General features: G+C 44.9%; 3 protein-coding genes across 5 annotated transcripts in view; 2 read left to right on the top strand and 1 right to left on the bottom strand.

Moving 5' to 3' along the window:
* The window catches only part of LOC134448950 (DENN domain-containing protein 4B-like), a 72704-nt gene extending 67101 nt beyond the window's left edge, over positions 1-5603 (top strand). For all 3 annotated transcript variants that reach the window (XM_063198660.1, XM_063198659.1, XM_063198658.1), the window contains exons 30-31: positions 585-643; positions 996-5603. In XM_063198660.1, the coding sequence (XP_063054730.1) occupies positions 585-643; positions 996-1141 (205 nt within the window). In that variant the 3' untranslated portion in view covers positions 1142-5603. The remainder of the gene's footprint in view (positions 1-584; positions 644-995) is intronic.
* A 227-nt stretch (positions 5604-5830) lies between these two features.
* LOC134448952 (uncharacterized) lies at positions 5831-8764 on the bottom strand. Its single transcript, XM_063198664.1, has 3 exons — positions 8073-8764; positions 7021-7398; positions 5831-6260 (listed from the first exon to the last, which is right to left on the bottom strand). Exons 1-3 carry the CDS (start codon positions 8454-8456, stop codon positions 5886-5888), a joined length of 1137 nt encoding a protein of 378 aa, XP_063054734.1. The 5' UTR covers positions 8457-8764; the 3' UTR covers positions 5831-5885.
* A 782-nt stretch (positions 8765-9546) lies between these two features.
* Positions 9547-24207, top strand: exd1 (exonuclease 3'-5' domain containing 1). The gene is made up of 11 exons (XM_063198655.1): positions 9547-9766; positions 9945-10010; positions 10153-10186; positions 10651-10724; positions 11005-11081; positions 11583-11669; positions 12248-12352; positions 13268-13348; positions 15998-16141; positions 17786-17977; positions 19973-24207. The coding sequence occupies exons 1-11, from the start codon at positions 9637-9639 to the stop codon at positions 23543-23545; spliced, it is 4563 nt and encodes a 1520-aa protein (XP_063054725.1). The 5' UTR covers positions 9547-9636; the 3' UTR covers positions 23546-24207.
* The last annotated feature ends 1655 nt before the right edge of the window (positions 24208-25862 follow it).

The following is a 25862-nucleotide window of genomic DNA, read 5'->3' as shown; positions in this document are numbered from 1 at the left end:
TTATCTGAAATTGCCACCCAAGAGGTTCTCAAAAAATGCCAAAATGCGCTAAGTTCCGCCCAATTTCAACACATTGCATTCATTTCTATGGGCATAAAACTGCAGGAAAAAAAACGCCAAAAGGCCAATTTTTCCCGTTTTGACCCGCAGACGGCCATCCCAAGCAGCCCAAATAGGCATGTAACCGCCCAATCTGGCAACACTGCCACTGGTACAGCTGTGTTATCATTTCACTGTTGACTCACTCGGTCATTTCCGTCAGTGTTGGCAGTCAGACGTTTCCACTGTGATGCCGCTGCAGTTTCATATCCTCTCGTAATAAAAATACACTGGTAACAGAAAAAGGTCATTGGCAGGCAAAAAGTCCAAAAGTTATTTTAATTTGGTTATTGTAAAATTCTGAAACATTGAAAATTGAAACGGAACGTAATTATCATAAAAGCACAAAAACAGTTCAACTCTCCAACTCTCACTCTTCCAATTGTTTGCAATTACTCAAATCGAAGGAGGTAAAGAAATTGACATCACTTAGAAGACAGGTATGGATGTGTCTAATGGTGGTTTATGTGTGTTTTTGCATTCAGGAGTTTGTACAGAGAGATCCTGTTCCTGACATTGGCGGCCATGGGGAAAGACCATGTGGGTGAGTAGTAGCACTGCAGTCTATTGTGGAGAGACATACGAGAGGGGCCTGGAGCAGGGGCGCATCAGAGGAAACATTATGCTCCAATAATTAAAAATTACCCTGGAATTACATTTATACCTATGATATAAATTAGTCTTTCTTAAGGTGCACTGTGTAGGATGTGGCCAGAGTAGGTATTGCAATTACACTGCTCATTGAAACTGTTCTGTCTAATGCCAAATTTGGTGTTTTCATGAATATTTACTAAATAATAAACTAATATTTACTACTAGTATGCCCAAAGTACAGTAAGTTTTGCAGCTTAAAAATGTTGTGTATCATTCTGTTTTTCTTTCATGTTTGTCCACAGCTGCGTTTGACAAGAAGTACAAGACGGCCTACTCTCGGCTGAGTGGCTCCATGGGGCGAGACGAGATGCGGCGCAAGCGAGCGCAGCCACCCTCTCCCAAAGCCGTAGACTGCCGACGCTGCTTCCTGCTACCGCTGGAGTGCTGATGATGCCACCACCGACCCCCCTTCTCTCTACCACCACCACCTCCTCCTCCTCCTCCGTCTCTTCCTCTTCTTCCCTTCTTCTGTCTTCATCGTACTGCTTCTCCTTATCATAGCCTGGGCCTACTGGATGTTCCTTACCCCAACACCTGATCACCACCACTTCACACCACCACAGCTGATGCCTCTCCTTGCCCTCAGTCGTAGCAGCTGCAGATGTTGCCTCTTCAGTGTGTTTCAGTGTGTCTCAGTGCGCTTTGCAGAGCCTTGGACCACAATAGGCTTGACTGGCCTCTAGTCGTGAAGAGCCACATCCTCCTGGTCTTTGCTCAACAACTTCCAACACAGCAACTCATTCTGAATCTTCTGCCACCAGAGGTGATCGTACTCCCCCACCACCACTACCACCCTCTACCCCTGTTTGTATTCTCTTGGTTTAGTGTCGCTTTCACAAGTTTTCAAGTGAGGGATATTGTCTTTCCACAAAGGAGGCATAGCTTTCCTGGTCCAGAGACCTCTTTGGAAATCATGTCTCATTTTGTGTGTGTCTCTTTTTTTTTTTTTTTAAATCATGCTTTGGATTACAGATGGACCATACTTCACAAGATGTTCTGGCTGGCAGGTGGCTTTTTTTCAGTTTCTTTTTTTTTCTTCGTTTTTGTCAAGTGGTCCTAGCCATAAGTGGTCTAACCCCTTACACCTGCGTTCCTTAAGTGTATTTGTTTTGTGCTGCCTTCTATATATCTATCTATCTGCCTGAAACGCTCAGCAGCCTCTCCGTGCTGTAGACACAATCCTAAACTATGCACCTCATAGGAAAATCAAATCAAACACACGTTGCAATGCCTTCAAACTAGAACCAGTTAGTTATCTACTATGGCGTGGTCAAACCGCAAGTCTATAGTACAGTAGACTAGAACGTGAACTGAGTGTGTGCTGTTAGCATAGAAGGCCAAGGGCTTCAGCCGCAATCTCTTCTGTAGTATTATTGCACCTTTAGTTACCCGCTGCATCCTTTTTTTTAATATCTCCAACCTTGTTTCGCCATCCCTGCCTTTTATGTACGGAAAGAGGAAAAAAGAAATCAACAACACTTGGACATCTACTTATCTGGATTTCAAAGCTTTATTTGAAGAGGCCCTGGTGAAATGTTTCCTAAAGGAGACAGATAGAGGAGTTGGAAATGGACTGGACTAGAGATGGGTGGCTCGCACTGGAGAGCAAACTAACATGGGAGATGATGCTCCTCATGGAGGACTAAACTGACACAGTTTGGAGGAAACAGGAGTTCAACGAGCCAGCCAGTTGCTCCACAACGCACAAGCCAGGCGGAGGTAGGACTGCCTGGAGAGGGTACAGGACTGCAGCGAGAACCCAGGGGAACCCCGAAGATGGTCCGGGACAACAGGGAGAACCTAGCGGAACCATGAGGAGGGTCTGGGACTGCAGGGAGAACCCAGGGGAACCCTGAGTGAACCTTATGGGATTCCATAGGGACAGCTGTGTGAACCCGGAAGTATTACACAGGGAAAGCAAGAGAACCCAGAGAGAAAGCAGAGGGAACCCAGACACAACACACAGGGAACTGAGACAACACCCTGGCAACCCAGACACAACACACAGGGAACTGAGACAACACCCTGGCAACCCAGAGACGACCCATAGGGAACGTGGAGGGAATCCAGAGACAACAGACAGGGAGCCCACAGAGAACGTAGAGGGAACCCACAGAGAACGTAGAGGGAACAGAGAGCGTAGAGGGAACAGGGTGTTGCCCTGCTGCTGTTGCATGGTGGAGACTGGAGAGTATAGAGGTCGACTCTGGTACACAGAAGCAGCACTCACAAGAAGACTTCACCGCAGAACACTTCACGTTACACAACACAACACACCGACGTGCATACACTCCACTCTGCACATACAGAGAACTGCTCATTTTGGTTTTGTTTTGTGTGTTTTTTTGTTTTAATTGGGGGGGGGGTGCAGTAAGGTTGCTCGACATTCGGACTGACTATGATGCAGGACTTGTGCTAAGGACTCAGAGTGTGCGTTTATTCAGAGACTGCAGAGAAATAGCAGGGATCTGGAAGGAAACTGACGAGAGAGGACTTGCGGACTTGTGTTTCCCTGACAGGTACTCATGAGGAGTATTCCATGAACCTAGTGGTAAATCATCTAATAGAAGAGCCTGGGGTCCTGATTTTCTTAGCTAAAATAGCACCTGTGGACGATCTATTAGCAGGTTTACCACTTCCTGTAGGTTGACTTAGCCAGGTTTATCACTTAACCTTGTTCTTGGAATTGTACCCTGGAAGGAAACTGATGAGAGAGGACATGTGGACTTGTGGTGTTTCCCTGTCAGGTACTCGTGGTGTCACCCGTTAGCGTCACCTCTGTTTTGTCCCTCCTGTGACCTTCACACACCGTGTTCTTCAGGTCTAGTGGTAAACCTCTGGTGATCTTGTGCTATACCGTATATTTGTCTTTATCCCTGTGTGCGTATGTGATTTTTTTGTTTTTTTTGTTTTGTTTTGTTTTATTTTCTTTGTTGCTTTTGTCTTTTCACAGCCTAAAGGGATTAACAGTTTCAAATGCACTGCTTTGTAAAGCTAGAGGATGCACACCACTGTGACTGATGTTGGGACGATTGTTTTCAGTGAGGTCTGCTGACGAGGCGCTCACACAGATGACATTTCTGCCGCTGCGTTCACTCGTATACATTAGTATGAGTGTATGAGGGAAGCAGCTTAAAGTAACACCTTCTCCACGTAACTCTCAGAACTCGCATGTGTTCCAGAACGCTTGCTCAGCTGACAGCCAGTTCTAGAACCCGCTTCATGGGCTTCATGCAGTGAATGGACCTGCTCCTCTAATCTGCTCTGTTTCGGCACTGACTTGTAAAAAAAAAAAAAAGATTTCATTTGGGTTAACTTTTCCTCTTTACTCCGTGGCCTGGCCGCTCCAGTCAAACTAGACATTATAGACTAGCTGCATACAGCACAATACAGCTGTAGCCTTCACCGGTTATGTTGACGCTGTTTCCTCCTAATCTAAAAGCGATGAATGACTTCTGCAATAGCTCATTTTGGTGGAACAAAATATTATTTGACAGCAGCAAGGGCAACAACAAAAAAAGGGGTAACACCACCTATTTTTGTGCAACGTGAATACTGATAGACAGGAACATTGAGAGGAAACCTCATTTAACACAATTTAGAGACTTCATATTTTTAATCTTGGCTGTGTAAAATTTGATGTTTTGAGCCCAACTCTTTCTGTAATCATCACCTCATTATTATTGACCTTTGACATCAGGTGAGGTCTGTGAGAAGGTTGTTATATTTCAGTACTGATGTTAAAGGCTAACAGTAACCATGGTGAGGGTGTTTTATTTTGTTATAGTATTTTCTGCAGAAGAGCTCAGCAACAAGTGCATGTGTCTAATTGGAGTTTGGCAGATACCCTCTGAATTTTTCCCTCTTGATTTTACTTCTTTAGGGAAAATAAAGCTGTGATTTGTTATATCAGTGATTTGTTTCTGAACATGTTGAATGGATATTGGGAGAGAAAAAAAAGATTCAGTACACTTTATTTTAGTCTTAAAAAATAAATAAATTCGTATATTCTTATCGCACTGATACAATGTTGTAATATAACATGTTATAAATAAAAGATCACTGGTCAAAACTATGATCATGTACTATTTCAAATACACAACGTTTGTGTTACCTTATTTTACCCCCATTAGTTTACCAATGCAAATTTTGCTAGGCAGAGTAATTGCAATAATTGGTCATGACCTGCAGAGGGCAGTAGAAGCCAAAGGGAGCTCAGATTGTGCATGGGAGTACGCCACTGTTGGATGCAATGGGCTGGAGACAGAGAGGGAAGAGGACTTAAAGTGTCAGTTTTTATTTTTTATGGTTAAAATATGAAAATGAAGTAAAGAGAGTTGTATTTAAAGTTTATTGTGTTTGTTGTAGTAATTTATATGGCGGTGTTATGTTGTGAATTACTTGTTTTATTTTATTTTGTTTATTTTTTGTAAGAAAATATAAAAAAGATCATCTACCCTCAACCGTCTTAAGTCTCATTATTTATTACGAATTGTGTTCACAGTATTCAGTGTATTGACTTGAGTGCAAATTGTCTTGCCATATGTATCTTGTGTTCTCCAGTTTGAAGCATGATCCCTCTGCCACACCTATTATGTCTCACGTTCATACTTAGACATCCAATGTTGAGTTGTACCAGGGCTGGAATGGACAAAGGGCATACAGTCAGTGCATTTGCCCGGTGGACCGTTGTTACCTTCATGTAATGGTATCAGTCCTCTTGTCGCTACAGCAAACATCTCAGTCAGACTTAAATGTTAATTTTGGCTGTTATGGTCATATTAGATGATTAAAAATGTCACATGCTTCAAGTTCAATGTCTCTCTCAATGTCTGGCAGACAGGTCTTTGCTGAACATTTGTTAATTTTCTTTTTTTGCCCCGTCCAGTCAAGGGGTGTACTTTTGTTTCCCAAAGTAGCCTACAGGACTGTCACTCCTTCCCTTTGATGCGACCAACTCTGAGTATTGAGCCATTTAAGCCAACAATGTTTAGTAACTGAAGACTGTGTCTGAAATTGTACACCACCTTCATACATTAAGTAAAAATATCACCTTTTTATCTGTGGAAATAATTGCATTTAATATAACTTTTGTAATGACGTTCTCCTTTAATGCCTGCTGCTCTCAGCTCTCAGTCCTGTGATGCTGCATGTCGTCTCCTCCGGTTGCCAAAGCAGTTGGACTTGCGCAGCAGATTCCAGAACCTCAGCAGTCTGCTCCGGACCCCCACTCCGGCCTCTGCTGCCTCTGCCGCCTCCGCTTCTCTCTCCCTCACTCTCTGCTTCTCCATCAGCTCCTGCCTCAGAGCCTCCTGCCTGTGGGCCTTCATCATGTCTGTTGTGGCGTTGTGATATGTTGTGTTTGGTTCATTCATCACAGCTCCGCCGTCATCACTTCTGGCCACTGGTCTCAGCTGCTGGGCCTGTCCAGTGAGGCCTCTGGTGTATCCCTTGATGACATGTGCTGTTATGGAGGCGTGTTGACCTGCGGAGCTGGACGGCAGATTCTGTGAAACCAGAAAAGGAGATGCAAAAAGTCAAAAAATGCGCGCACATCAGTAGGCACAGGTGCTGGACCAAACGTAAGATAACTGAAAAGAAAGTAAAGGTCCGCAACACTGTAGAATGCTCCCAAAATATTTATTCGCAAATATTTATTTATTTATTGCGAATAAATATTTTGGGAGCATTCTACAGTATTGCGGACCTTTACTTTCTTTTCAGAAACCAGAAAAGAAGCCCATTTGTTATAAATCCAAGGGGTGTTCAGTAGAATCAGACATCCACACTAAATAATCTTCACCCAGCTGAATGCATGGTTGTAATGATGAACATAAATAATTCTCCCAATTCAACCCCTTAGATCAGGGATGTCAAACTCTGGCCAACACGATCCCTTCTCAGACATTTATAGTCTGCCATTCTCAGCCATTCATTTGGAGACGTTTCGGGCCAACACGGCCCCTTCTCAGACACTCTCTAAGCTGGGGTGTACTCACTTTTGTTACATGTTGTAAAACGTTAATGGCTGTATAGCCTAGGGCCCCATACCATCTTGATTTGGCTTTGGTTGTACTACCTGTCCATGATTTTTACATATTTTATTGGTATTTTATTTTAATTATGACAGAAAGTATAGGAGAGAGAGCTTGCTTGTCAAGGGTTGGGATATGAGGACTCAGTCCGGATTCAAACCTGTGTCCTCATGGCCGACTGCCCATATGTGTCACAGGTGTATTGGCACAGTGCGCCACAGTATCCCCCTACCTGTCCGTGATCCTGACTGCTCATCATGGGTGTGAATTTGGCGTTGGCCATCATGCCGATCCTCTTCTCCACGGCGTTGGCGACCCCGTCCATCATTAGCCTGCTCCACAGGGCCTTCTGTTCTCTTGCAAACACCTCTGACCTCCTCTTCTCCCTCCTCAGCAGCTCCTGCCTCAGAGCCTCCTGCCTGTGGGCCTTCATCATGTCTGTTATGGCGTTGTGATATGTTGTGTTTCCTTCATTCATCACAGCTCCGCCGTCATCACTTCTGGCCACCGGTCTCAGCTGCTGGGCCTGTCCAGTGAGGCCTCTGGCGTATCCCTTGATGACATGTGCTGTCATGGAGGCGTGTTGACCTGCGGAGCTGGACGGCAGATTCTGTGAAACCAGAAAAGAAGCCCATTTGTTATTAATCCAATGGTTGTGTTCAGTAGAATCAGACATCCACACTAAATACTCTTCACCCAGCTGAATGCACGGCTGTAATGATAAACATACAATTCTCCCAATTTAACCCCTTAGATCAGGGATGACAAACTCGGGCCCGTGCCAAATTTGGCCCACAAAGCCATTCAATTTCAGACGTTTCGGGCAAACATGCCACCTTCTCAGACATTTCGAGTCTGTCATTCTCAGCCATTCATTTCGAGACGTTTCGGGCCAACACGGCCCCTTCTCAGACACCCTCTAATCTGGGGTGTACTCACTTTTGTTACATGTTGTAAAACGTTAATGGCTGTATTTTGAGTCTATGAAAAGATATACTTACAAATCTGCACAAATGTGAGGGGTGTACTCATGTGGCATACTGTATAGCCTAGGGGCCCCATACCATCTTGATTTGGCTTTGGTTGTACTACCTGTCCATGATTTTTTTTAACGTATATGATTGGTATTTTATATTAATTATGACAGAGAGAGAGAGAAGGAGAGAGGGCTTGGGAAGGATTGGGATATGAGGACTCAGGCCGGATTTGAACCTGTGTCCTCATAGCCCACTGCCCATATGTGTCACAGGTGTATTGGCACAGTGCGCCACAGTATCCCCCTACCTGTCCGTGATCCTGACTGCTCATCATGGGTGTGAGTTTGGCGTTGGCCATCATGCCGTTCCTCTTCTCCACAGTGAGCCCGTCCATCGTCAGCCTGGTCCACAGGGCCTTCTCCTGTTCTCTTGCCAGCGCCACTGATCTCCTCTCCGCGTAGCGCTGATCCCGCTCCCTCTTCAGGAGAGCGGCAAGCATCCTCCTCTCCTCCAGGAGGACTGCCAGCTGCATGTTCTTACCCCGCACCTCCGCCACCCACCAGGCCTTCTCACACTCCCGCTGGGCCTGCAGGGCAGTCTCCTCCAGGGACATCATCCAGAGGGTGGGAGCCACCACAGCTATGGTTCTCCGTCTGCAGTCTGGAGGGCCCGGGTCCAGTGCTCTCATCATCTTTACCTTTTACAGGTTCTACTTTGACTGAATCTTCTTCATCAGTCGCCTGCTGCTGTTTCTGTAGGCAATCTTATTTCTTGACAGTCTGATAAATGGCTGTTGATCTTCTCTCCCACGTCTTTTAGGCCGCGCTAAATATTGTCAAATTAACAATATCTATGATGGCCTATAATACATTAATTACTCTAAAATCTAACAGTTGATTTTAGGTTTTTTTTTTTTTTTTAAGTCTCTTGTTTCTTGACACCAATAGTACACCTTATTCGTGATTAATCTCAGGACAATGTGCATAGGCTCAGCAGAATGATACAGTTGATACATTATTGTTTGTAACGTTCTCTAACACACAATAAATGAAAACGTCATAATTATCCTATCAACTTGATCAATGCGTTATGGAAAGCCGTTTCAAATTAATAAATTCCTACAGGTCAAAACTAAAGCCTATCCATAATGATTATATTCTTCTTACTATCTTACATACATGCTGTCGTCCTTCCAAGGACAAATAATTCCTCTCATCACATTCATTTGTCCTTAAATGTAGTTGGGCAGAGCATTGTCCCCAGCAACCAGATTAAACCAGTGAAAATAAAATTCGGTAAACTTAGGTCAGGATTGAAACAGCATTTAACATGTGTTTGTATATCGATATGCAGTGTTAGAGTATAACAAGTATAGTTGTGATATTCTGTTTATATTACATTTTTATTGACAGATAGATTTCGATGACAAAGCGCAACAATGTTCATTCGACATTATTTTCACAAACTTAACAGGCTTACCACAATCGAGCCAAAGTTCAACCTGGACTGGCTTGCAGCTAGCCTGGGAACTCCCATACTGCCTTAAGTTCTACACAATCGTTTCGATCTGAAAGACAGTATGGCGAGGATGACTCATAACGTACAAGATCATGGGATCTGTGTCATAATGGCCAAGCATTCCGACCTTAACAGTATCTCTGCCCAATCAGAGAGCAGGGCAGTGTGTCATAATAGCCAAGTATTCCGGCCCCATACGGAATTTACAATAGGCAACTCCCCAGACCTAATCTCACTTGTGATGTTAACCAGGCAAGCTTGCAGCAGCAGCAGGCATGGTGGTGGCGTGAGGCTAGCTATCATTTCACTCGCTTTCATAATCATAACTCTTTGCATCTGCATCAGAGGTAGCAATGGTCTCTCTTGAAGACTATCAGTTTATGCAGTCACTGAAAGGAAGACGAGTTAAACTGAAGACGAGGGATGAAGCATTCATCGGTGTTATTCAGCGTATCGTGGACAAAGCAATTGTGTTGGAGAATGGTAAGACAACGTGCTGCAGCTAACCTTGGCTAGCATTGCACTGCACCGTGAAACAGTAATTGCCATTGGGCAAATGGCATCATGAAACAACTTGAAGCATTGTCTAAATATACGGTTTACATTTTTTAAGCTGAATTAAGTTTGTTTTACACTAACAATAAGCTAACTCGTGTTGCAGTTCGGGCGTCCAAAACTGATAGAGAGCACCCGGTATTACAGTTTACCGGACGTGAAATCGTGGGTGGTAAGTTAATAAATCAAATAATTCAAATTAAACTGTGTAGTCTGTGGTAGACAAGGTATGGTTGCACTGTGTTTATTCACTTGCACAACTTGGCTAACTAGTTACATTGTGCTAATCATGGTAATCTCCGTTTTCTCGACAGTGGAGTTTTTACGTGTCACGGATGACAGGAGTGGGTAAGTAGTGCTAGTCCTGCAGTCAGTCAGTTGATTTCTCTGTCTCAGAGTAGCAGTAGACAACCGGTACTTTCTGTTAAAGGTGCACTGTGTAGGATGGTGGTCAGAGTAGGTATTGCAAGTTGCAACTATGCTGCTCATTGAAACTTCGCTGCCAAATTGGATTTTGTCATGAATAAGTAATAATATTGTATGCCCAAAGTTCCGTAAATTTCGCTGCTGAAAATGGCTATTTCTGGAAATTCAAAATGGCTGACTATAGAGAAAATCCCACTTTTCATGTTTGAAAAGTGCCATTTTCCTGGCATAATGAATACTTGGAATTTGATGGTGGTGGCAAATAGGCCTATTCATGAAAAAGGTTTGCCAATGGACATTTGCTAATGGGCAGCATGAATTCTGGAAGTAAACTACTAAAAAAATATTATACAGTGAACCTTTAAACACCAAGGACTTTGTTGCAGGATCAATGATGCCATCACAGAGGGGCAATTGAAAATTGACGAATATCAGCCCTACAGGCGGGACATATTTCCAGGTGAGAACGATTTATGTTATTAATTTATTATTAGGTCTCTATAAGACGGTATGTCAGTCCGTCTGTCTGTCCGTCTGAAACGCATTCTTTAAAACGGCTAAAACACGATCTTCGCCGCCTTTTTTCACGTTGCTCTCTTCATATTTGTGCCTTTGGACGCATCCTTGTGCTGACTTGTTTTTCTTGGCCTGACTCCTTGGCCTGACTCGTCAGACGCAGGGCCATATCTACAGCTCTGAGTCAGACCTATTGCTATGACGCTCCTTTTGCTGTTCTTCAGATGATGATGATGATGACGAGGAAGAAGCCGTCAACTATATTGTCATTAACGAGCTGAATCAGAACTTCCTCCCTGCGGTAAGGACACTGAGTGCATGCATACCACACTTAACTGTACATATACGGTTTGATCATTTAAAAAAAACACCACTCAATGAGGTAGTTTTTGTGTGTCTTTATCAAATGAGAATATTGCCAGAATAGTGCAATGTCACTGTAACTACGAAACTGTCAAGCTTAACCGGTACATGAGAAATAAAATCTGCACTTGTAACTTTATTTACTTTGATGACTTAACACATATTACATTGGCTAGTCTGCTGCAAAAGCTAAAATGAAGCTATGCAATCACAGCTTCAAATGTACAGTAACACAGACAGAGGCCCCATCTCAATGCCCAGTGTTCCAGCCTTGCTAGGATGTGAAATGCCCAGTGATTGGATACTCTTTGGTGAACTCTGCGGTGTATCCAATCACTGGGCGTTTCACGTCCTTGCAAGACTAGAACACTGGGCATTGAGAAAGAGCCACACTGTTAAAGTATTGTTAATAATAAAGTCTTGTTATTTTTTTGTTAAGATAATGGAGCTTCAGAAGGCACGAGTGGTCGGGGTGGCAGCTGAGGGGATAGGAGGGATACAACTGGAACGACTCTGCTGGCTCTCGGTACATGAAACACACACACACACACACACACACACACAAACTTGCTTCAGGTAGATGAACATGTCAGATGAACAAGATGTCTCAGCGCACTCTTGAGCATGCACGCGCACACACGCACACACACACGGTTAATGTTGATGACTGATGGCGATTGGCAAATGCCGTCATTATGATTCTAAGTATTGGCAGAGGACACGCTCAACTTCTTGGAAAAACGAAAGTCTTTGGGTGCGAGATAAAAAGCGTCAACTTCAGGAAGAAAAATCCGCACTCACAAACTGCGTCTCATTATTTATTTATATTACCACCATGTCCAAAAAGCAAACGCATTTCGGCTAACAAGCCTTCATCAGACCACGCACTGATGAAGGCTTGTTAGCCGAAACACGTTTGCTTTTTGGACATGGTGGTAATATAAATAAATAATGAGACGCAGTTTGTGAGTGTGGATTTTTCTTCCTGAAGTCATTATGATTCTGCCATTTCAGATGCATCTTGTACCTGGAATGGAATCACAAATGATCTGCTTACAAAATAGTATATCCATCAGTAAAAATCAATCAATGTGCTCCCAACAGATTGCCAAGAAGGGCAAGGTGTTCCTCTTTGACATCTTGTCTCTCGGATCTCTTGCCTTCAAGAATGGCTTGACCAAGATCCTCTCCAGCAAACGCATCCTGAAGGTGAGACTTGCTGTCAAAACAAAAGGAAATGAAGAGTTTTGTTGCAAAACGACGTATCCACCATTTTTGACTTCTGCATTTTATTATTTAAAATGACTGTTCAGAAGTCCTACCACCTATGTGTGAATTCTTGCCACTTAGATATTTTGACAGCATACTTTTTTAAACCAATATAAAATGCATTTTGCAATGCAATGCAATGGAATGCTCAATACAAAAATGTCAAGGTCCCAAAACGTTTAAAAGTGGATGTGCATTTCAAACGTTTCAAAGTGGACATTGCAACGAAGCTCTTCAAATGTTGATATGGTTTAATCTAGGGCAGTGTTTCTCAACCTTTTTTGAATAAATGCCCCCTTGGCCTCATCATAAGCCTCCCAACGCCCCCTTGACCTCACCATAAGCCTGACAACGCCCCCCTTAGTGTTAACAAAATAAATGGACTAATGCTCCCCAATGGCAACTAAGCACCGCCCCCTTTCAGCGGTATCCTTCTCAACGCCCCCCTAGAGATCCCCAACGCCCCCCGGGGGGCTGTACCGCCCCCGTTGAGAAACACTAATCTAGGAGTTTAAATAAAAATCAAAATGTATTGATGCATGAGAGAATAATGACCTGATGATTATTACCTGTTTAATCGGTACATTGACTTTTTGGGTAGTATTAGTCACTTATAATGCAAGGAGGCAATACTTATCAATAGTAACATGGAGTTCTATGCCAGCATTTGGATGAATTGCTGGCGTCTTGTATACACAAACACCTCATATTACAGTCAGCATTAGAAAGCATTTTCCAAAATAACAACAATGAGACCAAATATAGCCTCTCAGAGACGTCAATAGTGTTTCTTCAAAAGATGTTGGCGCACATTGGTTAGTAATGTTGTTGTATGGTTGTTTTATTGTTGTCCAGGTTGCACATGATGGACGCAGACTTGGCTCCTCTCTAATGGCCCTTTATGGAGTCAAGCTCATGTCTGTTTTTGACACACAGGTACTCTACACACGGCAGAAATGCACATGCATATAAATACACACAGGTACTCTGCACACGGCAGAAACACATTCATAAAAACACACACAGGTACTTTACTCTACACACAATAGAAATGCCCATTCTTATAAACACACTCAGATACTCAACACACAACAGACACGCATTCTCACCTGCTTTACTGTGGACTTGCGTATAAGGACATTTGTGAACACATTCATATTCGTTCATTGTTTCATTGATATTGTGCACAGTATTTGAACCTGCTTTCCCTTGTTCAAGAACCACGCACTGTACCACGCACTGATGAAGGCTTGATATCCGAAACGGGTTTGCTTTTTGGACATGGTGGTAATATAAATAATAGTGGTGGGCCATTATCGGCGGTAACGTGCTGCGACAATGTGAGACTCTTATCGCGCGATAAAGGAAATATCGCACGTTAATCTATTCTCAAAGTATGGGTTTGGATTTTGGGTATGCGCGTCACCATAGCGCTTGATTGACAGACGCATTCAGACTGCGCTCCAATCGCTTCTCCTCTCCACCTGTTGCTTCAGCAGACCTACTAAATATGAACAGTGTTTACATGCTGAAAACATTAATCTCTCTGCCGTGGTAGGTGTTGTTTGAGTGCTTTTTCATAAGTGGTAGACTAGAGAGACGTTGCTGTTTGAGGTGAAGCATAGTGAGACATTATTGTGTGTGAGTAGCCTACCAGCCCGACATGGCCTACTTTTCCTCACGCATTGCATGGAACACATAAAAAACTTCCAGAATTGCCTGTGCCATCATTACAAAATATTCTGTGTGATGTGCATTTTGAATATTGTCAAACTGAAACTGTCAATATCTACTCTCGCTGAATGTTTGTGTAATTGTGTTGCGATAGCGCATTTTCGACTCAGTGAGATGTCAGACGGTAATAAACCTCGCGGTTGTCGCGCTTGATATTTTTTGCTAACCGAATTAATTTCGAGTTGTAACTCCTCTGGCATTCTAACTCTGAGAACAACGGCCAGCTTTGGGCCAGTGCTGTAGGTTCTAGATATCTAGTATCCTGGCTCTTCTGTGTGGACTAGCTGGGCCTGCTGCGCGAAGATCCTCCCTCTTTTAACGGAGCGCGCAGCTCTTAAGTCAGTGGCAGACTCTCTCTCTGTCTCTCTCTCTCCTCTCTCTCTCTCTCTCTCTCTCAAATGCTGAATTGTTGAGGTCATTTTTTTTAAATAGCCTAAATGTTTGATAGATTTATCTGTAGGCCTATTTGTCTCTACGCTGTTCATTTTGAAATTTCTGTATCTTATGACTGTATGCTTCCTAACATATTCAACACACTTTACACATATTGCAGTGATTTTTTTTTATCACCAAGTATCAACATGACCGTTCTTAAGAATGGTATTAAGAAAAAGCTTAAGAAAGGGTTTTTTTTCGTCATTATCTCGCTAGCGTGTGTATTCTGAATGAGCCATTTTGATATAGATGAATCTAGATAGATTAATTTTAGATTTATCTAGATTAATCTAGATTATTTTCAGAATTACAGTGAGATTAATCTAGATAAAAAAAAATAATCTATGCCCGCTCCTAATAAATTAATAATGAGACGCAGTTTGTGAGTGCAGATTTTTCTCCCTTACCTTGTTCAAGAACAAACACAATGAAAACAATTAATACATTGTGTATATTATTGTGTTGAAGTTGTGTTTTTCTAAAATGAAACTCAATGCCTCCATCAAAACTCCACATTTCAGGGAGAAATTTGTGTGGGCAACAGGGAGGCCTCAGCACCATAAAAGCAGCATCACTAACAGGCAGTACAGACAGAGCAGCGCGTAATATATACTGTACTCTATAGTAGTAGTAGTAGTAGCTTTATTGTCCCCTGTGGGGGGAATTTCTTCTAGTGAATTCAGCGCAAGACATGAAACATACATGAGATGTGCATTACTAGCAAAATATCTATGCAAAAGACAGAAACGGACAAAGACCCAGAAACACTGGAAACGATTGGCAATTAATCTTTTGCAGTGGCTCAATGAACAAAGACGCCATACCATTATGCCGACGACCCGGGCTCGATTCAGACCCGAGATCCTTTGCTGACCCTTCCTTCCTCCCTCCCCCTCTCTCTCTCTCTCTCTCTCTCTCTCTCTCTCTCTCTCCACTCATTTCCTGTCACACTCTCTCACTGCCCTGTCCTGATTAAAGACATGAAAGCCTAAAAAAAATACCATAAAAAGAACAATGAATTAGGGCTGTGCAATGTATTGAATTTATATCACAAGATCAATATTTCTGTCAAATATATATCACTTTATATCATATATTGAGTTGAAACATTTTTTTTTCATTTGTCTATACTGCCAAAGGGTAGGCTATGCTAAATGCAATACGTTCCTCTCCACTTGAGCCATTGTGAGCTCAGAGCAGACTTGCTACCCAACTCTCATGCAGAACACCACTATGTGTTTCTCTATGGCTCTCCACTCACCCTGCTGAAGAGAGGGAAGATTGTGAGCTGTTTGGAACAATTATTTTTCTTTAAAAAAATATCGTTGAAAAATATTGTGATATCAATATTGACTGAAATAATTGTGATATTGATTTTTCCCATAACCGAGCAGCCCTACAATGAATGCTTTGCAGGTGGCAGATTTCCTGTTGTTCTACCAGAGTACAGGAGGCCTCCTGCCCGATCGGGTCTGCACCCTACAGGAGGTGGTCAACCTCCACCTGGGCCTACCTAACGCTCACCAGACCTCACTCAACTTCAAGTCCAAACTCTCCAAGGTAACCTTTATTCCTTTTCTTTTTGTGTTTATCTCTTAAAAAATAATAATTTTAAAAATCAAGTGGCGTTTAGGGGGGGATGCACACGCACACACACACACACACACACACACACACACACATACACACACATACACAAATACCCCCACATCCCATCCCCCATGGCAGGTGGTCTATTACTGGCAGCGAAAACATCCCAATATCCACATACTGTATGTGTTTACCTTGCAAAGGTTTATTTTGACATCACATGACCTGATCCATGTGACTGGCAGAAGGATCGTGAGGTGTTCTACATCCAGCCCTTCCCAGAGCTACTACTGAAACTGAGGACCATGCGTTTACACAATGTCGAAGGTTTAGTTTTGTCGTCACGTGCCCTGGGATGTATTTCTCGACAACATCGTTGCTAACTAAGTTAGCAACTTACTTGGTTGCAACGCAATTTCCTATTGGCAACTTCCTAAGTTTCTAAGTGGTTAGCAACGACACTGTTGTGAAACGAGGTCCATATTCTTGTGATGGTTGACAGGAGGATCGTGGCCGTGGGCAGAGCCTCTACTGAAATTGATAACCATGCGTTTACACAATATCCATATCTCTCTAGGTCGTCCTCAGACAAGCCTTCCATCGTTGCTTCCAGTCATCCCACTTCTCCATGCATCTTTTCTTTTTTTTCTTTTTTTTCTTTTTTTTAAAGATATTTTTATGGGCTTTTTGGGCCTTTATTTCGTATAGGACAGTGAAGGTGCGACAGGAAGTGAGTGTGCAGAGAGATGGGGTAGAGTTGGGAAACGACCCTGTCCGGACTCGAACCGGGGTCCCCGTGGGCATGCAAGCCCAAGTGTGGGGGGCTTAGCGCGCTGCGCCACAGCGCCCCCTCCATGCATCTTTTCAATTCGCTGGTACTCTGGGTTCCTGCGTCCTTCTTGAGTATGTCCACGTATGTTATTGTGGGACGTGACCGGCACCCACGCGACGGTTCCTACAGCACCAGTTTGCTGGCTGGCAGTTCTGGGTGCCTTTGGCAGTGTCCTGCAAGTCCTGCATGTACAGTACTTGATATACCGGTAATGTGATGTGATGGTTGACCGGAGGACCGTGAGGTGTGATACATCCGTCCATGTCCCGGGCCCCTGCTGAAGCTGATGGCCCTGTCGGTGATCCACAATAGTGGCATACCCCTTTGATTATAATGTGATGGTTGACTGGAGGATCGTGGGTGCCTTTGGCAGTGTCCTGCAAGTCCTGCATGTACAGTACTTGATATACCGGTAATGTGATGTGATGGTTGACCGGAGGACCGTGAGGTGTGATACATCCGTCCATGTCCCGGGCCCCTGCTGAAGCTGATGGCCCTGTCGGTGATCCACAATAGTGGCATACCCCTTTGATTATAATGTGATGGTTGACTGGAGGATCGTGGGTGCCTTTGGCAGTGTCCTGCAAGTCCTGCATGTACAGTACTTGATATACCGGTAATGTGATGTGATGGTTGACCGGAGGACCGTGAGGTGTGGTACATCCGTCCATGTCCCGGGCCCCTGCTGAAGCTGATGGCCCTGCATTTACAGTACACAATAGCCATATACTTAAATACAGTATAATGTAATTATGTTATGCATGTGATGTGATGTTTGCCAGGAGGACCGTGAGGTGTGGTACATCCGTCCGTGTCCCGGGCCCCTGCTGAAGCTGATGGCCCTGTCTGTGATCCACCTGCTGCCCCTGAAGGAGGTGATGCTGGACGCCCTGATGGCCGACTTCACCGGCCTGGTGGACGCCTACCTGGAGAGCGTCATGTTCGAGGCCGTGCAGACCGCCGACATCGGACAGGTGAGGAGGTGTGAGGGGGCTGACGAGGGGTGAATTACCTGGGGGGTTTTTTTGTTTCTTTTACTATTAAATTGTAATTATCCCTATTGAAAGCCATCTTTGGTCCATCTCTTATCCATAAACCGACTTCGGACAGGTGAGGAAGGGTGAAGGGGTTGACGAGGGGGGAAATAACTACGTTTTGAGAAGGCCTGCATCTAGAGATGCTCCGATTCAGTTTTTTTTTTTTTTTTTTTGACCAAAAACCATGATCTGCCGATCACCGATCATTGCAGATTACAGAAATTGGTATCTTTCCTACTTTTTTTAATTTATTTTTTTAAAGACTATTAATTATCCCAATTGAATAACATCTATGGTCCATCTCTTATCCATAAACCGACATCGGACAGGTGAGGAGGGGTGAGGGAGTTCACGAGGGCGAAATTGCTTAGCGAGCAAAGCGAGGGCCCTGCTGCAACCTTAGAAAGTATCTTATTCAGAAGGTGCAGCTTTTCAGACTACTATAGTCTTTCGAGGAAGAGCCTCAAAACAAGATTCAAGATTCAAGGAGTTTATTGTCATTGTCAATGAAGTCAACGAAATTATGGGTGGAGCAACAACAACACTGCGTAGTTTGATGTAGGCCTATAGAAGTAACCAAAAAGAAGTAGTCAAATAAAGTCTAAATTCATGAAGTATATCATGAAGTATAATAAGTTAAAGTAAATAATAGTAATAATATGAGTATTAACAAATTAATCAAGTAAAACAAAAACAGTAAAATAAAAAAATGTGATCCTCTCCCCACAATTCAAAGTTAATAACCCAGTGCTGTTGATATTTTTAAGGTGCACACACACACACACACACACACACACACACACACACACACGCGCGTATGAATACACAAAATCAATAGGATGTGGCCTAAGTGCCATCCCAAAGGAAAAAAACACAGAACACCAGTCCAGAGACCTATGTAAGAGCACTAGAATTAAGCAGTCTAATGGCTTCAGGGTACAGGCTATTAGAAAGTCTTGTAGTTCGTGCCTGTAATGACCTGTATCTTCTGCCTGAGGGAAGCAGTTGGAACAGGTGGTAAGCAGGGTGGTGACAGTCTTGCAAGATGTTTTGCACTCTTCGTAGACAGCGTGTGGTGTAGATTGTACCTATCTCTGGGAGAGGTGTCCCAGTGATTCTCTGTGCTGTTTTTACCACACGCTGGAGTGCCTGCTGGTCTGCTTTTGTGGAGCCAGAGTACCACACCAAAGACCCATACATCAGAACGCTGCTGATCGCACAGTTATAAAAGTTCACCAGCAGCGGTCTGGGGATGTGATAGCCTCTTAACTTCCTCAAGAAGTAAAGTCTTTGCTGGGCCTTACCCACGGCTGAGGCTATCTGTGTACCCCAGGACAGATCATCAGCCACAGTCACCCCCAGGAATTTAAAGCTGTTGACCCTCTCCACCACCTCTGAGCCGATGGAGAGGGGTCTGTGAGGGGTCTTGAAAGACTTGAAATAAATGGCAGAAAGACTTGAAATAAATGATGGTGTGAAATAAATGATGGTGTAACATACATTATATTAAAATGTTCGGTCAAACAGCTTCAAATAGGCTATGTAGGTCGCGTTGTTTTTTTGGTTTGGTTAATTTTCTCTCTTGCTGTGTCATATACCCACACTTTCCTTCTTTCCTCTGTTTATTTGCTGTCCGTCGATCTTCCTCATTGCCTGCATTTACATCTCTCTCTCTCCGTCTCTGTCTCTCTCTCTCTCTCTCTCTCTCTCTCTCTCTCTCTCTCTCTCTTTCTCTCGTGTGTGAGCAGCAGAGTGGTCCTTGTATGACGTGTGCATATGAAGAAAGTGACAATAAAAGCTGACTTGACTTGACTTGACTTTCTCATTGCCTGCATTTACATCTCTCTCTCCCTCCCTCTCTCTCTCTCTCTCTCTCTCTCTCTCTCTCTCTCTCTCTCTCTCTCTCTCTCTCTCATATACGTGTGTGAGCAGCAGAGTGGTCTGGAGCTGTCGGAGGTGCTGTGTGATGTGACTCAGCAGCAGGAGGAGCGGCGTGCGTGGGCCATGGACTACTACCCCTCCACCTCCGAGGGACGCCTGCTGCGCTTCGTATCCCGCTCAGACTCCGACCCGGAACCCGACTCAGATGGCCCGCTCACAGCACCAGCACCAGCACCAGCACCGCCTCCGCCGTCCAACGACTCTCAGAGCGGCGGCACGGACTTCCACCCAGAACCCCCTGCTGCTAACATACCCCAGGACTCAGCAGCGCCACCCTCTGGTGCTCCTGCTCCTGCCCCTCCACCTCTGGCCACAGAGCCAGAGCACCCAGCGCAGCCACCCCCTGGTGCCCCCACTCCTACGCCCACCTCCTATCCCACACTTAGTCTTACGCCCACTCTTTTCAGCACACCTGTGTATATGCCCACAGTTGTCAGCACACCTGCGAATACGCCCACTGTTGTCAATACTCCAATGCATACGCCCGCTGTTGTCGGTACACCTGCTCCCACCGCTTACACGGCACCGACGTCTTATATGCCCAGTGTCCACGCGCCAACACCCCCTGCTCAGGTGCCCGCTGCGGAGGCACCGCCTGCCTATGCAACACCTACTGGCTCAATACCTGCTCAGCCTATACCTGCACCTGCTCAGCTTGTACCTGCACCTGTGTCTACCATTTCTACACCATCTAGCCATCTACTGGACGCTCATACCCCCGTGCCTGATACACCCACTTATCATACCTACCAGGTACCCACACCAGGTCAAGCATCCTCCATTCAAACAGCAGCTGGTGACCACCTGCCCACCACTCAAATGCCCGTGGCTTACATGCCCCCAGCGTACGCGGCCACTCCTATGGCACCTGCTAATACACCACCAACGGTGTATGCACCCGCTCTTATGCCAACTGCTCATGCACCCACTGTGGATATGTTGTCTCCCTATGCAACACCACCTCCACACCCAGCGCCAACCTCACTGGCGTCCACTCCTCAAATGCCAACGTCTCTGGCGTCCACTCCTCAAATGCCAACGTCTCAAGCTTCCACTCCTCAAATGCCAATCTCACTGGCGTCCATGTCTCAAATGCCAACCTCACTGGCATACACTCCTCAAATGCCAACCTCACTGGCATACACTTCTCAAATGCCAACTTCACTGCCGTCCACGTCTCAAATGCCAACGTCTCTGGCGTCCATGTCTCAAATGCCAACGTCTCTGGCGTCCATGTCTCAAATGCCAACGTCTCTAGCGTCCTCTCCTCAAATGCCCACCACACTGGCGTCCACTCATCAAATGCCAACGTCTCTGGCTTCCATGCCTCAAATGCCAACGTCTCTGGCTTCCATGTCTCAAATGCCAACCTCACTGGCACCCACTTTACTTATGACCAGTGGTGACGCACCACCTAGCTATGCAGCACCTACCCAGGCAAGACCTGCGTACATGTCTCCGGTTCCTGCGATGCCTGCCACTATGCCCACTCCTCAAATGCCAACTGCTCTACCGCCGACCTCTTATGTACAAACCGCTCTGCCAACACACGCTGTCCATATGCCACCCACTGCGGATGCCACGTGTACCTATGGCACTCCAATTCAGCCTACACCTCATACCCCCACATCTCATGTACCCGCTCCATTTATGCCCACCACTCATACGCCCACTCCTCAAATGCAGACCGCCTTTACGCCCAATTTCCAAGTGGCCACTGGCGATGCAGCACCTACTCAGGCAAGACCTGCTCCCCTCCCTGCACTGCCCTCCATGTCTCCCCTCCCTGCACTGCCAGGTGATGTGCCCACCACTCACGTATCCTCTCCTCACATGCCAACCTCTCAAACACCCACCTATGCCACTCCTGTTCAGCCAACACCTACAGCGATATCCACCATCCATGCCATCCCGCCTGCCAGTGTTGTACCCACAGCTTATACGGCCACTGGCACTGTTCATCATGGGTCAACACCCACACATGCTGCAATGCCCGCTCCTCCGGTGCCAGCTTCTCGTGTGCTCACCGTCGACACGGCTATGCTATACGGCTATGCACCACCTACTCTGATGTCTCCGGTCCCTGCACCTCAGGGTGCTGTACCGGCCACACCTCATACACCTGCAGCTTACACACCAACCGCTCAGATTCCTGCCAGTCTTGCACCGACCCTCCAGAGGCCCACTGCCTATGCAACACCTGCTCTGGCATCTCCCGTAGCCCATACACCCAGTCCTCAGGTGCCAACCCCTCTCACGCACTCGCCCTGTGGGCCCACTGGTGACATGCCTCCTATCCATGCCACACTTGCCCAGGCGTCTACTATGTATACGACACCTGGAAACATGCCCATGGCTCACACACCCACATCACATACGCCTGGTGCTCTTATGCCAACCGCACTTACAGCCTCTTCCTATATGCCAACTGCTCTTACACCCTCCTCCCCTGTGCCAGCCACTCTTACACCCTCCTCCCCTGTGCCAGCCACTCTTACACCCTCTTCCCCTGTGCCAGCCACTCTTACACCCTCTTCCCATATGCCAGCCACTCTTACACCCTCTTCCCATATGCCAACAGCTCTTACAGCATCTTCCCATATGCCAACAGCTCTTACACCCTCTTCTCATACGCCCTCTACTCCTGCAACACCTGCTCATGCAGTGGCTGCTCATCAGACCCCTACACCTCTCACTGCCCCTACCCATGCCCATGCCCCTGCCCCAGCCCCTGCTGTACCAGTCAGTGCTGTACCAGGGAGCCAGAGTGTGCCCTCTCCATATGCCACCTACAGCAGCTTATTAGCGACCCACCAGGCAAATAACGCGCCAGCTGCCGCCAGTCCCCTTCTTCAGACGGCACCACCCTCTTCCTCCTCCAGCCCAGCTCAGGTGACTTGCTCTCCAGCCTTTGCCCAGTCCGTCCTCTCCATGATGCCTAGGGCCCTTGCCACCGCCAACCCCAAAAACGGAGTGGCAGCGTCCAACAGAGTTCCTATGAAAGTGGCGCCCCAAACGGCCATACCGCCTACGCCCCAGACGGAGGGCTCCGAGAGTCTCTTTTCGCCCGGCCGCCTCTTCGAAGTCGTCATGGGCACCATGGCCCAATCAGCGGCTCCAGCTGTTGTTGCCGAGTGCGCTGGCCAGCCCAGCTCTGCAGGCTCCGCCTCCATCTTGGCTCCGGGCAGCGGTGGCCAGCCGCAGCAACAGCCGCAGAGTGAAGCGATGACGACTAAAGCGCAGAAGCAGCAGCATCACCACGGGGTGGCGGCATGGCTCTACCCCTCCGCCAAAGCTAAGGGGGCGAAGGGCACCGGCGCGCTGCCCGCTGGCCCGAGGGGTGACACCTCTATGTTGCCCATGGCCGCCATGGCAGGGGTCGCCCAGCAGGTTGGAAGTGGTGCACCTGCCCCTGTCACCTCTGCTCCTACCACCCCTGCCCCGGCGGTTCCTGCCCCTGCCCCTGCCCCTGCTCCTGCCCCTACCACTAAAGCCTCCCCCAGTAGCGGCCTCTACCCCTCTCCCCTCAGCATGTCTTTCAGCTCCTTCAGAAACGAACTTTAAGTAAGCGAACAGAGCAAAAAAAGAAAGGAAAAAAACAGGCACTTATTAATTTTTGAGTGTTTTTCTCTTTTAGTTAATGTGCCTGGCCTTAGTTCTGTGCTTTTGCTTCTTGTTTGAGTGGTGTTTGTTTTTTTTAGATTTCCGAGTGTTTGATCCATTGGTGAATTGGCCTCTGGTTTGGCCAGATTGTTTACTTTAGATGACTTTCAATCTTTAATGCAGATAAGTTATGTAAAATTATTACATTATGGTTATATGTAAAATTATTATATTATGGTTACATTTTATTTTGGTTACATTACATTATGGTTATATGTAAAATTATTACACTATGGTTATATGTAAAATTATTATACTATGGTTATATGTAAAATTATTGCATTATTGTTACATTACATTATTTTGGTTACATTACATTATATTTATATTTATATATTTTTATTATGCATTATGGTTACATTATTACATTTCAAATGTCCTGGTGCACTATTTACCTTAGGCCTAGACAACACATTGTAAAATAAAGCTGAAATGTTAAGTAAAACAGCTGAAATTTGAAGCTTAAAGGTTTTGTTTTGTTGGTGTGTTTTCCTTAACATGCCTCAGTTGTGTGAATTTGTCAGTGTGAGCGTGTAATGAATAAAATTATTTACCTGATATAACTGTGTACGTCATCATCATTCTTTTTTGGCAAAAATAACCTTCACAAAAATGTACCAAAGGCATTCTACTTGGTAGTTAAAAAGTTTAAAAAGCTTTTGAGGGGAGAGCACATCTTAATGACCAGCACTCCTTACTGTAGTGAACAGTTTGGTGGTTACCTGTAGTATCTTCAAAAAAATGTTTATTTAGATATTGCTGTGTTCAATGTATCACCTATAGGTTCATGTTCATGACGGAGTTGTTTAAACTTTTGAACATTTTTTTTATTTAAGTTAAATGAGGTCTCCTAAATTAGGAAAATAAGTCAAAGTCTAATTATTACCTTCGACAGAAGGATTTGTTTTGCCCGCCGTGTATTTATTTGTGAATATGTCTGTTTGTTTGTTTGTTTGTACTTCGTCTAACTCAGTCAAAACTGAGCCGATTTTTATGAAATTTTGTGGGATGATTGGTCATGACCCAAGGAAGAATCGATTAGTTTTTGGGAGTGATTGGGTCAAAGGTCAAGGTCAAAATGTGTGTTTGTACTTCGTATAACTCAGACAGAACTGAGACGATTGTTATTAAATTTAGTGGGATGATTGGTCATGACCCAAGGAACAATTGATTAGTTTTTGGGAGTGATTGGGTCAAAGGTCAAGGCCAAGGTCACGAAAAGGTCAAAAACGTACATTGAGCCGATTTTTATGAAATTTAGTGGGATGATTGGTCATGACCCAAGGAACAATCGATTACTTTTTGGGAGTGATTGGGTCAAAGTTCCAGGCCAAGGTCACGCAAAGGTCAAAAACGTAAATTGAGCCGATTTTTATTAAATGTAGTGGGATGATTGGTCATGACCCAGGGAACAATCAATTACTTTTTGGGAGTGATTGGGTCAAAGGTCAAGGTCACGAAAAGATCAAAACGTAAATTGAGCCGATTTTTATGACATTTAGTGGGATGATTGGTCATGACCCAAGGAACAACCGATTACTTTTTGGGAGTGATTGGGTCAAAGGTCAAGGTCACAAAAAGGTCAAAAACGTTTTTCTTTGCCAAGCACTATATGCCAGAAGAACGTGTGCATGCTGAATTGAATAAGAGGTCAAGACTGGGCCAAAAATGTAATATTACGATATTCCGGTCCGATTTAAATGAAACTAACACCAACATTTGGAGAATGTTATGCCCCACACTTTGAAGATGGCCAGGAAAAAATAAGTGGCGTAGGCGAAGGTTTGCGCTCTACCGAGTGCCCATTCTAGTTACATACTATATTACCATTAATCTGGATGGATGAGAATCTTCACAAAATGACAAAAAATATAATACATAATTATGATTAAGTAGACGTTGTGCAAAACCTCAAAAAAACTCAAAAATAGCCCCGAAGCTTAAGAGGTTAAGAATAATATTTTTAATTTGAAATTTCATATGATTCATTAATGACACATTTCCTGTTGCTCTTGCAAAGTCTGCAAACAATTTTAACAACCTTATCAAAAGCCTACTATATACTGTAGTAACACATTGAGTGTTGATGGCTTACTGCACCTCAACTGCCATAACAGAACGGCTAAATATTTTTTCCTGTAGTAGTTGATGACTTTTTCAGACGAGCACAGAGGGAAGCGATTTGTTCGCCCCTGTGATATTAATACGCCATTGAAAG

This window comes from Engraulis encrasicolus, chromosome 5 (genome assembly GCF_034702125.1).
Source record: "Engraulis encrasicolus isolate BLACKSEA-1 chromosome 5, IST_EnEncr_1.0, whole genome shotgun sequence".
In the NCBI taxonomy this organism is placed as follows: Eukaryota; Metazoa; Chordata; class Actinopteri; order Clupeiformes; family Engraulidae; genus Engraulis; species Engraulis encrasicolus.
This window is presented reverse-complemented; position numbering and strand designations above follow the sequence as displayed.

Excerpts from the sequence above, each read along its gene's own strand:
- LOC134448952 (XM_063198664.1), bottom strand. The coding sequence starts at position 8,456 with ATGATGAGAGCACTGGACCCGGGCCCTCCAGACTGCAGACGGAGAACC. Across the intron at positions 7,399-8,072 it reads GCAGTCAGGATCACGGACAG|AATCTGCCGTCCAGCTCCGC; the intron begins GTAGGGGGATAC and ends CTGGTTTCACAG. Across the intron at positions 6,261-7,020 it reads GCAGTCAGGATCACGGACAG|AATCTGCCGTCCAGCTCCGC; the intron begins GTAGGGGGATAC and ends CTGGTTTCACAG.
- exd1 (XM_063198655.1), top strand. The coding sequence starts at position 9,637 with ATGGTCTCTCTTGAAGACTATCAGTTTATGCAGTCACTGAAAGGAAGA. Across the intron at positions 10,725-11,004 it reads CAGGCGGGACATATTTCCAG|ATGATGATGATGATGACGAG; the intron begins GTGAGAACGATT and ends GCTGTTCTTCAG. Across the intron at positions 16,142-17,785 it reads TCAAGTCCAAACTCTCCAAG|GAGGACCGTGAGGTGTGGTA; the intron begins GTAACCTTTATT and ends GATGTTTGCCAG.